General features: G+C 51.2%; 5 protein-coding genes across 5 annotated transcripts; 2 read left to right on the forward strand and 3 right to left on the reverse strand.

Moving 5' to 3' along the window:
• Positions 1–200: 200 nt before the first annotated feature.
• Positions 201–3,067, forward strand: VTN00DRAFT_8635 (uncharacterized protein; the record flags this gene model as incomplete). Its single annotated transcript, XM_069435506.1, has 9 exons — positions 201–359; positions 423–523; positions 579–871; positions 937–1,443; positions 1,516–1,708; positions 1,763–1,912; positions 1,965–2,455; positions 2,518–2,727; positions 2,793–3,067. 9 exons carry the CDS (start codon positions 201–203, stop codon positions 3,065–3,067), a joined length of 2,379 nt encoding a protein of 792 aa, XP_069285445.1.
• An 820-nt stretch (positions 3,068–3,887) lies between these two features.
• Positions 3,888–6,807, reverse strand: VTN00DRAFT_8636 (uncharacterized protein; the record flags this gene model as incomplete). Its single annotated transcript, XM_069435507.1, has 7 exons — positions 3,888–4,786; positions 4,845–5,026; positions 5,091–6,001; positions 6,068–6,335; positions 6,403–6,509; positions 6,588–6,682; positions 6,747–6,807. The coding sequence occupies 7 exons, from the start codon at positions 6,805–6,807 to the stop codon at positions 3,888–3,890; spliced, it is 2,523 nt and encodes an 840-aa protein (XP_069285446.1).
• A 124-nt stretch (positions 6,808–6,931) lies between these two features.
• VTN00DRAFT_8637 (uncharacterized protein) lies at positions 6,932–7,582 on the reverse strand (the record flags this gene model as incomplete). Its single annotated transcript, XM_069435508.1, has 3 exons — positions 6,932–6,943; positions 7,048–7,256; positions 7,564–7,582. 3 exons carry the CDS (start codon positions 7,580–7,582, stop codon positions 6,932–6,934), a joined length of 240 nt encoding a protein of 79 aa, XP_069285447.1.
• A 1,498-nt stretch (positions 7,583–9,080) lies between these two features.
• VTN00DRAFT_8638 (uncharacterized protein) lies at positions 9,081–10,672 on the reverse strand (the record flags this gene model as incomplete). Its single annotated transcript, XM_069435509.1, has 7 exons — positions 9,081–9,214; positions 9,283–9,487; positions 9,543–9,736; positions 9,793–10,141; positions 10,216–10,299; positions 10,372–10,544; positions 10,627–10,672. The coding sequence occupies 7 exons, from the start codon at positions 10,670–10,672 to the stop codon at positions 9,081–9,083; spliced, it is 1,185 nt and encodes a 394-aa protein (XP_069285448.1).
• A 626-nt stretch (positions 10,673–11,298) lies between these two features.
• On the forward strand, positions 11,299–12,065 carry VTN00DRAFT_8639 (uncharacterized protein; the record flags this gene model as incomplete). Its single annotated transcript, XM_069435510.1, has 3 exons — positions 11,299–11,306; positions 11,372–11,734; positions 11,870–12,065. The coding sequence occupies 3 exons, from the start codon at positions 11,299–11,301 to the stop codon at positions 12,063–12,065; spliced, it is 567 nt and encodes a 188-aa protein (XP_069285449.1).
• Positions 12,066–12,846: the final 781 nt, after the last annotated feature.

Below are 12,846 nucleotides of genomic sequence, written 5' to 3' on the forward strand. Positions count from 1 at the left end.
GCGCTGCGTTGCCGGCACCGTGCGGGGCGCGCTTAATGCGGGGTTCTGCTGCGGAGAGGCCCTTCTTGCGGCCGAGTCGGCCAGCATATAAAGCGTGACCTTCCCGACTCTTCCCCGTCCACCCCCGGAATCCGTCCCAACCGCATTCCCCGCAGACTTCCCCGGATCCTTCCACAGCCCTTCTGTCGAAGCGCGCGGCCATGTCGCCGTCCTTCAACGCAAGGGAGAATAGCGCCAGCGCCAGCCCCGGCAGGCCCTCCTCGCCCGGGGCACGGCCGCTGGCCGACGCCCCAGCGCCCCCCAGCAAGAGGCGCAGGGTCGCCCTGGCATGTAGCACGTGCCGGAACCGCAAGTCACGTGTATGTCCCCCGGACGTTGGACGAGGTCCAACCTTAGAGAAGTTCTGACGCTTGACCCTCTAGTGTGATGGAAGCCGGCCAAAGTGTTCCTTGTGCAAGGAACTGGGTTGTGATTGTGTCTACCAGCAGGTTGGGGCCTCGTCCAACCTGACTGTCGGCAAAGAGTACAACTTATCTTTTCCCTCTATAGTCCCGGTCAAGTCTAACCCTGCGTACTAGTTATGTCGCCCAGCTCGAGCACCGTATCGAGAATATCGAGGAGTTCCTCCGGCCCTTGCGGGAGGCACGCAATGCCGGCCAGCAGGACAAGCAGTTTGCTCCGCAGAATGAGGCCAGCTTCCCGCCGGGGGACGGGACTCCAGCAGCCAGGGATGGGAATTCCGTTGCGCATGTCCCTTCCAATGGTGTCAACCCCAATAGAGCGGAAATGGGAGAAGTCGATACCTCGGAGAATTCGATTGACGGTATGGGTGCAATCAAATTCACGGATGAAGAGGACTGCGGGTTCTTCGGTATGACATATGTCTTGTTCTGCTTGGCTTTATATCAGCCTGGAAGTTGTTGACATAGTTCTAAGGTCCTTCTTCGAACATTGCCTTCATGCGTCACATTTCACGAGCCATAGCTCGAGGAAATTCACGCAACCCCTGTGTCCCATCAGTATCTCCTTACGAACGCCTAGGCGGTGGAATGATGAGCGTTTCGCGTTCTCAGCCAGCCCCGGATACGTACAGCCGGAGACGAAGCGGCAACGTTTCTGACGGCGTGAATATCTACGCCTTGCCTCCAGAACCTCGCACCTGGAGTCTCATCAGGCAGTACTTCCTCAAGACAGGACAGCTGCTCCCATTTATTCACGAACAGTCTTTCTGTGAGACATACTTTCAGATGAAGAGGGACAATTTCACCAAGGTCCGCAGAACGTGGCTCGGTCTGCTGAATATAATTTTGGCGATAGCGACGAGTCTTTCCATCGACAATGACATACCTGCTGAGAAGAGAATCGAGGAGTCTGATATCTACTACCAGAGAGCCAATGGGCTCTGTGGCAGGGAATCCATGAGAAATACAAGCCTCGAAATGGGTAAGTGGGAGTTTCCCAGTAGCGACGTGTCGATTATGTGTGGGGCTTTTAACTGAACAAAACGGTCTCTAGTGCAATATTTGCTCATATTAGGACAGTACCTTCAGGGTACTCAGAAGTCAGTCCAAGCGTGGAACGCACATGGTCTTGCTATTACCGCGGCCTTTCAGCTAGGCCTCCACTCTCCTGATGCGAATCAGGGATTCGCTCCGCTGGAACGCGAGATACGGAAGCGGACTTGGTTTGGTTGTATCATCCTCGATCGGTATGCTTGGGTTACCTATTGCTTTTACTTTGAGTTGTTAACACTCCACCCTAGGACGCTGAGCATGACATTTGGCCGTCCGTGCACCATCCCGGAATCTTATGTGAAACTAGACATGCCCCTTAAAGACATGCAAATGCTGGGTCACACAACACAACTTGAGCCTGGTCCACAGCTAGATGGCTTCTTCTTTACAGCTGCTATGTAAGGTCGAGGAGCTTCAGTTTATCGGCGCCCTACTGATGATATTCCATAGAAAGTTATACGTCGTAATGTATAACGTCATCGACACCTGTTATGGGCAGAATCTGGGGTTTGAGCATACCCCAACGACCGTCCATGTGGTATCTCAAGTGCTCGAGGGTGAACGCCAGCTGGAGGAATGGCAGGTACAGCTCCTGCCGTCGCTGGGACTCCAGGTTTTCCACAAGCCGCTCCTGCCCGAAGACATAGAGAAAATATCCCCGGATGATGTGATTCTTCAAAGGTTCAACATTGTACTATCCTTGCGCTACCATAACCTTCGCATCTTGCTCCACCGCAAGTTCCTCGAGAAGTTTCTGGATGCTTACGGCGCAAACGACAGCGCCAACCAAGAAAAGAAGATACTTCAACAAGTGGGAATTAGCAGCGTGCAAAACTGCGTGGAATCGGCTGTCATGATTATATCGACGGTTCATACTATCGCATCGTCCACTGGATGGCGCCGGGAAATTCTAGGGGCCTGGAATTATTCTCTCTACTACAGTACGTATCATATCCGTGTCTTGCATGTTCTTTCTTCCCCAGTCGCTAACACGGAAAAACAGCCTTCAACGCAGGCCTTGTTATATTCGGAGCGCTCCTTGTCTCTTCAAAGGAGAGTCTCCACGACCCTTCTCAATGGAGCGTGGTCGAGCGCTCTCGTCCTTATTTGGACTTGGCAGCTGAAGCCTTGCGACACCTTGACTCCGGAAACCGCGTGATCGAGCGGTGTATCGAATATCTCGTCCAACTTTCTTTGGCACTCAATCATTTGAGTAAGTGGTCTCTCCCCTCTTAAAGGAAATAAAGAATCTGTCCCTGACGATGCGTACCGGAACAGCATCTAGCCATGCAGCTCTCAACAACGGCCTCGGCAACTTTCACGGATATGCGCCCGGGCTAGCCTCAACACCCGCGTCCCAAAACACCCCTCACCTGCAGAACCGAATGAACTTCAGCAACCAGTCGCCCGTCGGAATGGAACTCGGCGAGTTCATGATAGACAGCGACTTAGATTTCCTCGGACGGATCTTTGATCTCGGCCGGAACGTGGATGGCCATGCGCTGGATACCGGGGAGACCCCGGACACGCAGAGAGCCTCGTTTAACGTCTGATCGGATCGGCTTCAGAGGACCCATGTGTATGTATATATATATATATATGTATTACTCGAAACGGCAATACATTTAATGGTCTTGTGTGGGTCTATCATAGCCGGAAGGCTCCATATGGATGTTAAACTTGATTAATAATAATAATGGTCTTGTGTAATCGAATCCTCTATATGGCGCGATGAAGTGCTTGGCACCAAGTTAGTAGTAATGATATGATAATAAGAGCAAAGTAAACTTTTCTTTGCCTTCTTGTACTGATGGAACACCTTGCCACGTAGCGGAAACAATCCATCTGACATGCGGAATTGCCGCATCGGAGCGTCAAGCAAAACCAGACGTTAAAGAGGCTTCGATGAGCCAAGGCGACCCGGTCAATCTCTCGACGAGAAATTGCAGAAAAAGGGCTGGCTCCGATTACAGAAAGGGAAATACTTATATAATAATAAAAACCCGCGCGAATGTCAGACGGACACAATCCATTCATTTATTGAAACAATAAAGAAAAATAAAAACACAATTTAGTTGTAGTATACTTCTTCTCTTTTTTATGTCTGATGATAATAATAAGACAGGCATGGAAGAAAAACGGGAGCTTGTAGCATCGAGAGATATTTTGCGCAAGGAGATCTGCGCGCAAGGGGACATATGGATACACGGACATCGAGAAGCAGGGATGGTAGTACTAGTCCAATTGAACAATGAAGGAGCAGACAAAAAGAAAAAGAGACGATGATGCTGCAGATAATGCTCTGATAGGATATCGTCTTTTAGGACAAGGAGTAAAAGAAACATGCTTGTCCTGGATCTTTCTCTAGGTATGTTAAGAGATGTTAGCGAGACCATCTGTCTCCTCAGCGGGAGGAGGGTTGCTGTCCGCGGCAGCGGCATTCGCACCCGGCTCCTGTCCGACAGGTTGAGGAGGTACAGGCGCAGTTGTGCCAAGAGGCGTGGCGTTGGCCATGGCCTCAGATATGAAAGACTCCTCGACAGCAGCTTTTCTCCTGAAGACTCTTAACCATCTTCGTCCCCAATGGCGGATGAGTTCATCCTCGAACAGGTTTCCACTTCCATCGCCTCTCTCCATCAACTGATCATTACTACCACCGGCAACCGACACAATCGAGTCCTCAATCAGGTTGAAGAGGGTTTGCATGTCACCCTTCTCGCGTTTGAGGGTCTCATCCAAGACACTCAATTGAGGCTCGTACAGACCCGGCTGGGTACGGGCTGCGACGATTTGTCGAATTCGGTTTGTAACCTTTCCAATAGTGGCAGCAATCATCTCATATATATGAGTTTTGGCAAGAATTGTTCCTGCAGCCAAATTGTCCAAGAGCGCCCATTCGAGGACAGACAGAGGTGTCAAGATCGTATAGTTGAGGAGCTTGTCGATAATATTTACGGCGATGCCAGGCTGGTCAGCCCAGTATTCCATGACTGAAGTGATGATCTGACGACGGGCACGGGGCGATCGAGGACCAATAGAAAGCAGCCGTTCCTTGTTTCGTTCAATACAAGATAGGACATGAGAGAGGGATTTGGCCCCGACATAGCAGATGGAAGTGACAAACGCATCGGTCGACGGAAGCATTGGGTCCTCAATACCTAGAGCCTTGGCTTGTTCCTCAATTGAGGCAATAACCGGTTGAATCTCCTCATCAGAGGCTTTCTTGCGAATCAGCTGCATAATTTCCCTGCCTTCCTTGGCATAAGGTGTTGCTGGGCTTTGTCAGCATCAAAAGAGTACTCCAGTCTATGAGCAAAGTAGCGGACTTACTGTCTGATGCGTATTTGAAATCAGGAGTATCTTTCTCCTTCCCTTCTGGTATCAAGGCGTGGTAAGGATCTGGCAGAGTCCCTTTGATACGCTGAGCGAAACTCAAGCGAATTTCTTTGTCCAGAGCACCCGTGATAAAAGCCATCTTCGGATGAACGACTGGGAGTTCGAGGTCCTCAATCCTATCATGAAGTTAGATCTTTTCCTAAAGATTTATAATGTGGAATGCTATTTCGTTAGACTTACCATTCGGTCCATTTCCAGGTAAATCCAAAATTGCTTAGGTGATGAGAGAACCAATCCAAGAAGCGATGGCTCAAATCAAGGTCAAGTTTCTCAATATTGCGATACAGGAAACGAATAGCACGTCCCAGGCTTGGGGCGATGGCAGCCGGTGCAACCTTGCAGCACTCTGTGAGTACCGAGTGATAGTAAACGAACTTGTGCTCAGGAGTAGGAAGCTGGAAGAGTTGCGAGAATACGGCATCGACAGCGACGTCTTCTGGCTTCCAAGTTGAACGGTCACCTGCGACCTCACGCAGCTTGTCGAATGGAGTTGCGCGCTTGACGAAAGTGTTTGGGGAGAAATAGCAATCAACGTCGATCAGAAACTTGGCTGTTGCGATGCGGTTGAAGTCGAGGATATTGATGGTGTCAACAATAGCATCCCTCAATAAGGACGATGCGATGTCGGAAGTTGGGGGAACCGTCTCGAATTCCTGACCAGAATAAACAGAGAAATAGACCTCCGGGAATATTGCTCTCGGTCCATTTCTGACAGGGTTCGGAACAGTTATTTGAGGGAATGCGTGCTTCGGTGCGGTCTGCAAAGGATCAGGACCTTCGGCTTCGGCTTCGCCTTCGCCTTCGCCTTCGCGTGGTATTCTCCACGGCCGAGGAACACAAGCGAGCTCCCAAGCCCGATTCGCCTCTTCCTGAAGTTGACTCTGAAGCAAACTTATAATACTTTGTGTCGCTACTGGTCTGTCCTCCGTCACAAAAGGATCAACCAATGAGACTAGGGTATGCGGTGTTGAGGCGATGATATCTGTCTTCTCGAGAAGAGCGGATGCATGGGTCTCATAACCTGTCGCAGAAGACGCCAGTACATAGGGAATGGTGAACAGGATGATCTTGACGAGCTCGAGGCCGAGTAACTAAGATGTAGAGAAAAAAGTATTAATTCCCGTTCTTTCAACAGCAATCAGGATAGATATACTCACGTCTTCCGAAGAAGCTGTCTGCAAGTCGACTGCACGCGCGAACAGCTCTTCTAGAATAGGAAAGATACCATCGCCCTCGAACAGACCCTGGAGACAGCCTAGAAATCGCAGAATAAGCTTGACTTCGCGCCAGGCCCCAAGATTGAGGTAGTTCTGCGCAGCTTCGCCGGCTTTCTTCAGCACCTCCACGGCGACTTCTGACTTCTGGCTATTAGCGACTAGGACGGTCGCCGCGACGAATGGAATCTTGAACGGCTGTTCCAAGACACTGGTGGAAGCACCTGTGTTAGCAGTTAAAAGATATCGAGGCGACGAATCCTAAGAGGAATTCTCACAGTTGAATGACGAGTTCCACGAAGTTGTTTCTCAGTTCCTCATCTTCGTAGTTCTCTGTAACGGTCTTTGCGATGCCCGCAACATCGTCCTCTGCCCTCCGCGCAGCCTATTTCAGACAAACGAGCTCTGTCAGCGCCACAAAATACAACATAGAAGCAAAGCCTGAGGAGAAGGATATGCATACAGACTCGGCAATTGTCAATAACTGCCTCCGAACTTTGGCGACAAGAGGTTCCTCATATCTGCGCCTCTGCGGACGGCGGTCATACTCATCATCATCTGGAAGCCGTTGTCAGAAAAGAAACTGGCAACTATGTTATTATTTAAGCCCTCGGTTACGGACCTCTATAGCGCCTCTTACGCCCGCCCCTGTGACCGTGGTTGCGACGTTCGTAGTCGGCCATTCTTTGTGTCCCGTGTCCGCTCTTCTACCAGATTATAAACTCCAATTTGGAGAGTCGAAGCTCAGGAGCCGTAGCATACAATCAAAAAAGGTGTGTCAGATGCGCAATGGACGCTGGAATCAGCTCAAATACTAGCCTATAACGCATGTTAATAGATCAGCATCTAAACACAAAATAATAACCCGATGAACGCGAAGAGATACAATACAGAAGCACTGCAGAACGTGGCCAGGATCCCACCTTTTCAAGCTGGCCCCAGCTATGCAGCTGCGCGTCGCAACAGATTTGCTTGTCTAGAGAACTTAGCAGACTGTCTTTGCGAAACTCGTTCCAGTTGAATGGGCTGCTTTTCTCGCAGAGAGCGGCGAGGCTCACAATGACAGCAGATGGCTCCCAACACGCCTCTGTCAAAGCTGAGAGCAGACCTTCCTGGGTGAAGCAGCACAGAACTGAATCGCAGATGGGTCAGCGCCGTAGAAGAGGCGTCAAAGGGTGGATGCTGCCAGCTGCGACGATGCAAACACGCCAATCCGAAACAGGCCAGGACGGTCGGCCCCTGTGATCCTCCGTTCCGATCTTGGATGATTTGCCTTGAGCACAGTTATGTCATGTGATCAGCTACATTAAAGGTCAAAAGGCTTCAAATCGAGGTTTAATAGGATATATATATATATTGTATCAGAAAATTTTATTGTCTTCGGTTCCTATTTTCTGCAATTTTGTGGAGTTAAACTGCCAGACATAAGGTACACCTACAAGGTACATTAGACTGCATAAGAAAATATTGTGTTACTGCTCATCATCGCTCTAAAATATCAGGGGCAAGCCTCTTGAGAATTAGATCAAATAGCCATACTTCAAGAGTTGGAGGGACAGTGGTAAATCTCCACTTGTACCATTCATGTTTCTGCTGTAGAATAACCTCTCTTGCTTATCATGCTCCGGAAATAGGAGAGATAGATAAGAAAGATACGTGCAAGATATTCGCTTTAGATATTGTGAACGTTCAGTCAAATATAGTATGTCTGAGACTTAAGAAACCAACTAGCTGTCTGTAAGTTCAAATGAGAAATCAAGGCTGAGAAATACACATGCGCAGGATTCACAGACTCGAGAGATAAGAACCTGGGGTCTCATAAGAGCGGCAATCACCCCTAGCGACTATCGTAACCTGTTTAGAGAAAGCAGACACGTTGCTACAGGGAACGAGCTGGGCATCGCACTGCAAGGGAGGGTTACTTGGAGGAAAGGCAGGAAGATTTAAAGGGAAAAGAAGGAATTCAGCCCGGAGCACCTAAGCACTGGCAGCAATGCAGCAATGGGAAGAAAATGGTATTTCCAACGGCGCGAAGACGACGAGTTTCTGGGAGATGAAACATTGGAAAGGCATCATTATTAGGCCATGCATGGCATAGCGGACGGGTACCTATCGATTTTGGTGGTTCACAGGCAAACCATGAGGAAAAAAATGGTAAGTGAACCAATGATTATACATGTTAGCGAATGCAAGCCTCCAGGTATGGCATCTTGGGAGTCTCTAGATTGAAGAAAAACAAATAGCCTGCTTTGGGAATTACAGAACATGCAGCATCACCATTGACCACGCCAATCAACAATGGCCCGGAGCCAAGTCAAGCCAAACGAACAAGGTTGGGTCTGAGGACAATGATGGCAATTAGAAAAAAAAACAAAAAAGGGGGGCAAATAGTGCTGCAAAGTCTGGGTCGGGGATCGCCAGCGCCCATATCATGGCACACTCACAGCTCGTGTGCACTCGAATCATCCTCACACATCCAAACGCGCTTGCGGGACGCTAGATCCCTCCGCATTTTGTAATCTGCACCCATTGCCCTCTTTCACCAAAACCCTTCAATTCGGATATGAAGCTAAGCAGACCTAATAACCCCCGCAAGCAGACTCACGCAGCAGGGGTATCATCTTTTTGCCTCCCAAGAGCAGCCCCAGACACCTCGAAAAGAAAAACTCCACGCTATATCATCACATCCCCATTTGCATGAAGCTATCATGACTCATTGCCCATTTTCCCGTCATGACATGGATGGCACTTTTTTTGTCTCAGGGGAACTAGTTCCCCGTTCCCTCACGGATGGTGAGGTCTAAACATATTTCCAAGGCTTCTTCTCGAGTTGAAAGACCGCCCGATGCATGAATATGGGAACCCCGTATGGCATGAAATCAGAATGATCGCGCACCGTGCAAGAGACAGCACTCCGAACAGGCGTGTATATCGTGACGCATGTGCACATCTTGACTCAGTCAAGATGTGCCATCATTTCATCCTTCGTAAGAGGCGTGAAATTATCAATGTCGAGCCCGCGAGCCTCAAGCGCAGCACGCGCGTGAGGAGGGACCAGCCGGCTGTTCATCGCGGGTGCAATGGAAAGTTCTGCAAGTCGGTGTCAGCCCAAAGCTTTCCAGGAATAACTATATCATCCCGGCGATAGTGAGTCTTACCATGACGTGAGAAATCAAAGAGCTTCGGGAGCTCTCTTGGGGGGTTGTTCGGATGACGCGAGTCAGGCAAGCGTGTGTTCGGATCTCTAAGCTCATCAAAGAAGGGGTGGCACATGGCCTCGATTGCGGAGAGACGTTGTGTTGGCGTATACTCTAGGAGAGCTGAGATGAGATCGATAGCTTCGTGCGAAGCCCTACGGAAAACCTTTGGACACCTGTCAGAAACCTCTCAAGCCAGCAGTCCAATGTGAAAACAATACCTTATTGAAGGGGTGAGGTTTGATCTGTGGGAACTTGTGTTCCATGTAATTGGGGTTCATCGTACGAATTTGTTCACGGGTCGGAGTGCCCAGAACCTTGATGATCTCCACAAGCTGATCAATGCCGGACTCTCCTGGGAAAAGAGGTTGTCCCAGCATCAATTCCGCCATGACACAGCCAGTGGACCAGACATCTACCATACATTAGTAATTCCAAGATCCTGGATTATGGGAAACACGGAGTATATACCAATTTTGGTAGTATAATTCGTAGCGCCAAAGATCAACTCCGGGGCACGGTAGTAGCGTGAGCAGATGTAGGACACATTGGGCTCGTTTTCGACCAGAATTTTGGCAGAGCCAAAGTCACAGAGCTTCAGCACGCCGGTGTTCGGATCAAGCAAAAGGTTCTGCGGTTTGATGTCTCGGTGGCAGATGCCCTGAGAATGTATGTATGCTAGGGAACGGAAGAGTTGGTAGATGTAAAGCTTGACCTCGAGAATCGGCATGGTGGTCTTCATCTTATTGAAATACCGTGATGCCCGGTACACGGTCTCTGGCACGTATTCGAGCACCAGGTTGAGATAAACTTCGTCTTTCTGCAATTATCGTCGGACCGATAGTCAGGAAAGAGGTTCCATGAGAAATGCATGCACGCAAGCGAACAACATACCCGTTCCCCGCTAGAGTAGTAGAAAGCTTTCAGCTCCACGATATTCGGATGGCGCACAATCCGCATGATTTGCAATTCACGGTTCTGCAGAGAAATCAGCTGCCGCCCATCCGCGGAGAGACGCGGGTCCTTTCACGTCTCTTTCCCCAAACCCACCTTGAAACGCTTGTCTTGAAGCACCCGTTTGATGGCAGCGTCCTCGCCGCTGGGCGACATCTTCGTCTGGAAGACAACCCCGAACGAGCCATTGCCCACGATCTTGCACTGCGTATACTGCATCTCCTTGGTTTCCCCGGTCAGTCCGTCTTGGACCTTTTCGCGTATCACTTCTGTTAAGCCAATCGCGAAATCGTCAGCAGCCGCTCTCGATAGCATAGCTAGATACTCAACATTTAGGGTGATCTTCCTTACCCCCCATGCGCAGGCTCGAGAACACCCCAGACCTATTCTGTGACATCACGAGGGTCTTGGGAAAGAACGGCGGCCGGCAGCACTATCGAGAATAAGGAGGACTGCACTTCAGCAGCGGATGACGAGAGGAGGCAGGGAGTGTAGTTGAGAGGTCCGTTTTGGGCTGATTGGAACCGGTGGAGCAACTGTTTGGCGCCTTGGATAGGCGAGAGTCCGACGGTGGATGTTGGGTGGAGGTGCGCGTGTGACGAAGGTTGAAAAGCGGACTCGCGGCGGGACGAATCGCGGAATGGAAGGCTCAAACCGAAGACCCAACAGGCTCAGGATGTAGAGAGTGCCAAGAGTGCAGTCACAGGAATGTAGGAAAGGACCCGGGCCAGAAAGACACAGGAGGCAGCAGCGGTCGGGGGGTGGTGGAGGTCAATAGTTTGAAGAGGGGGAGGTTGGAAAGTTGGAGAGGTGGCAGAAGGGTGTTGGGAGTCCGGTGTCTTGCGGGCAACGTTGATGGGTTCGAAGAGAGGGAGAGGGAGAGAGGGAGAGGAGGGAGAGGGCAGGTGACGTTGATGGAGCGACGGAGCTCAACACGGGGAGGCTGCAGGAACGCGGAGAGACAAAGCGTCCGCGAGGAGCAAAAGAGATGGCCTACAGGTGAATGGAGAGAAGAGGTAGGCAATGCCCTGGTGAAGCACAAACAAGGGGAAGGTAAGAGGGTACGGAGATGAACTTGTGTGGTATGTGGTTATAGGCGCCCGAGTGAACAGCAGGAGGCGACGTTTGGGGGGGCGCAGCGGGGAGGGGGGGGGGTCTCGGGCGGGAGCGAGTGTTGGTGGGTGGTGCAGGCCAGAGAACTGCTGTGGCAGTGTGTGGTGGAGGAGGGTGAATGTGGGATAGCAAGGAGAGGCTTCCTGTTTACGGCATCCAGCAGTTCGAAGAAGCCCAGCAAGCAGCGGCTGCGCAACGTTCTTGAAGGTGTGAATGATGGAGGATGTGGCCTGACAGGTGATGGCGCCGGTGCGGTGCGGTGTGTTTTGCTGGGACTTGGGACGGGGACTACTGTATACACCGTACGAAGGGAAGGGGGGGGGTTTGTATGCCAGGATACGGTACGGTACGTAACTGACGTCTTACTGGGGACCGAGGAGCTTTCCTGCTGGAGAAGACGGAGCGGAGGCCCGGGGGAGGCCAGGACTCTCCAGGATAAAACGGGGGAAGCGAGGCAAATCGCTGATGACGGCGGTTGAAGTGGAGCCCGCTTGGGACTGCGCGATCTGGAGCACGCCCATTCTGAAACGGGTCAAGAAGTATCGTGGTTCACAGGTGCAGATGACCCCGATCCCCAAATCCCCGGGTCGAAACAGGCAGTGGAGATGTCAGAGAAGCTTCCTGATCGCGGTGTCTGCGGTACAACTTTCCACGATGACGACGATGGCATCAATTGAAGATAAAATAATCCATCTGGAGAGGCACTGTCACGAGCAGCATGACCCGTCCGCCCGTCATGGGTCCTGCGAAAAAAAAGAGGGGTCGACTTGCAGCTGGCATGCGTTTCTACATGCGAGTCGAGGTGCTTGGAAATCGCCATGCCTCCTTTCGTCTCGGTCAGGTGTCGCGCCCAGCATCCACTTCCAGCTCTACTGATTCTCTCTGTCGTCAAGCCCTCGAGAGAGCGCGCGTCCGTGCTTCGCTGCTACTCGCCCCTCCGGTTCTGTTTCACTCCGCTGACGGAACCAAATGATCGTCAAGCACATTTATTATGGACATGGACATTGGGCCCCCGACGTCCTCCATGCCAACGCCCCAGTCGCGGCCAGCGCCCTCCTACAGGCCAGACAGCGACGTTCGGTCCGCCTGATGTCGGGTGACCAATTGTGATTTTCACTAGGCCCGGTATTGGCCGGGCTTGTCCCGTATCATTTATGTACGCCGTACGGTACGTATTAGGCGCGTTCCGCCGTCAGCCCTCCCCCGTAACAGACAACGCGGAAGATTAGCAGGCATACGCTGTATGGACATGGCCCATGCTCACCAGCCCCGAGCGTACTGCATAATAATGGCTAGTCATCTCTTCAGCCGTAACGCTGAAGGAACAGCAGCTGCCCTGGGCCTGATCAGATGTGCCGAAGCTCAGGGCAGCTCTCGGACTGTGCGGTTGTCCACGCTCGTCCAGATCTAAAGCCGACTGACGCGCCGTTCTAGCTCTTACTGCTTCGACAATGGCGG

Source organism: Thermoascus crustaceus (genome assembly GCF_041956765.1).
Source record: "Thermoascus crustaceus strain CBS 181.67 unplaced genomic scaffold VTN00scaffold_6, whole genome shotgun sequence".
Lineage (NCBI taxonomy): Eukaryota > Fungi > Ascomycota > Eurotiomycetes > Eurotiales > Thermoascaceae > Thermoascus > Thermoascus crustaceus.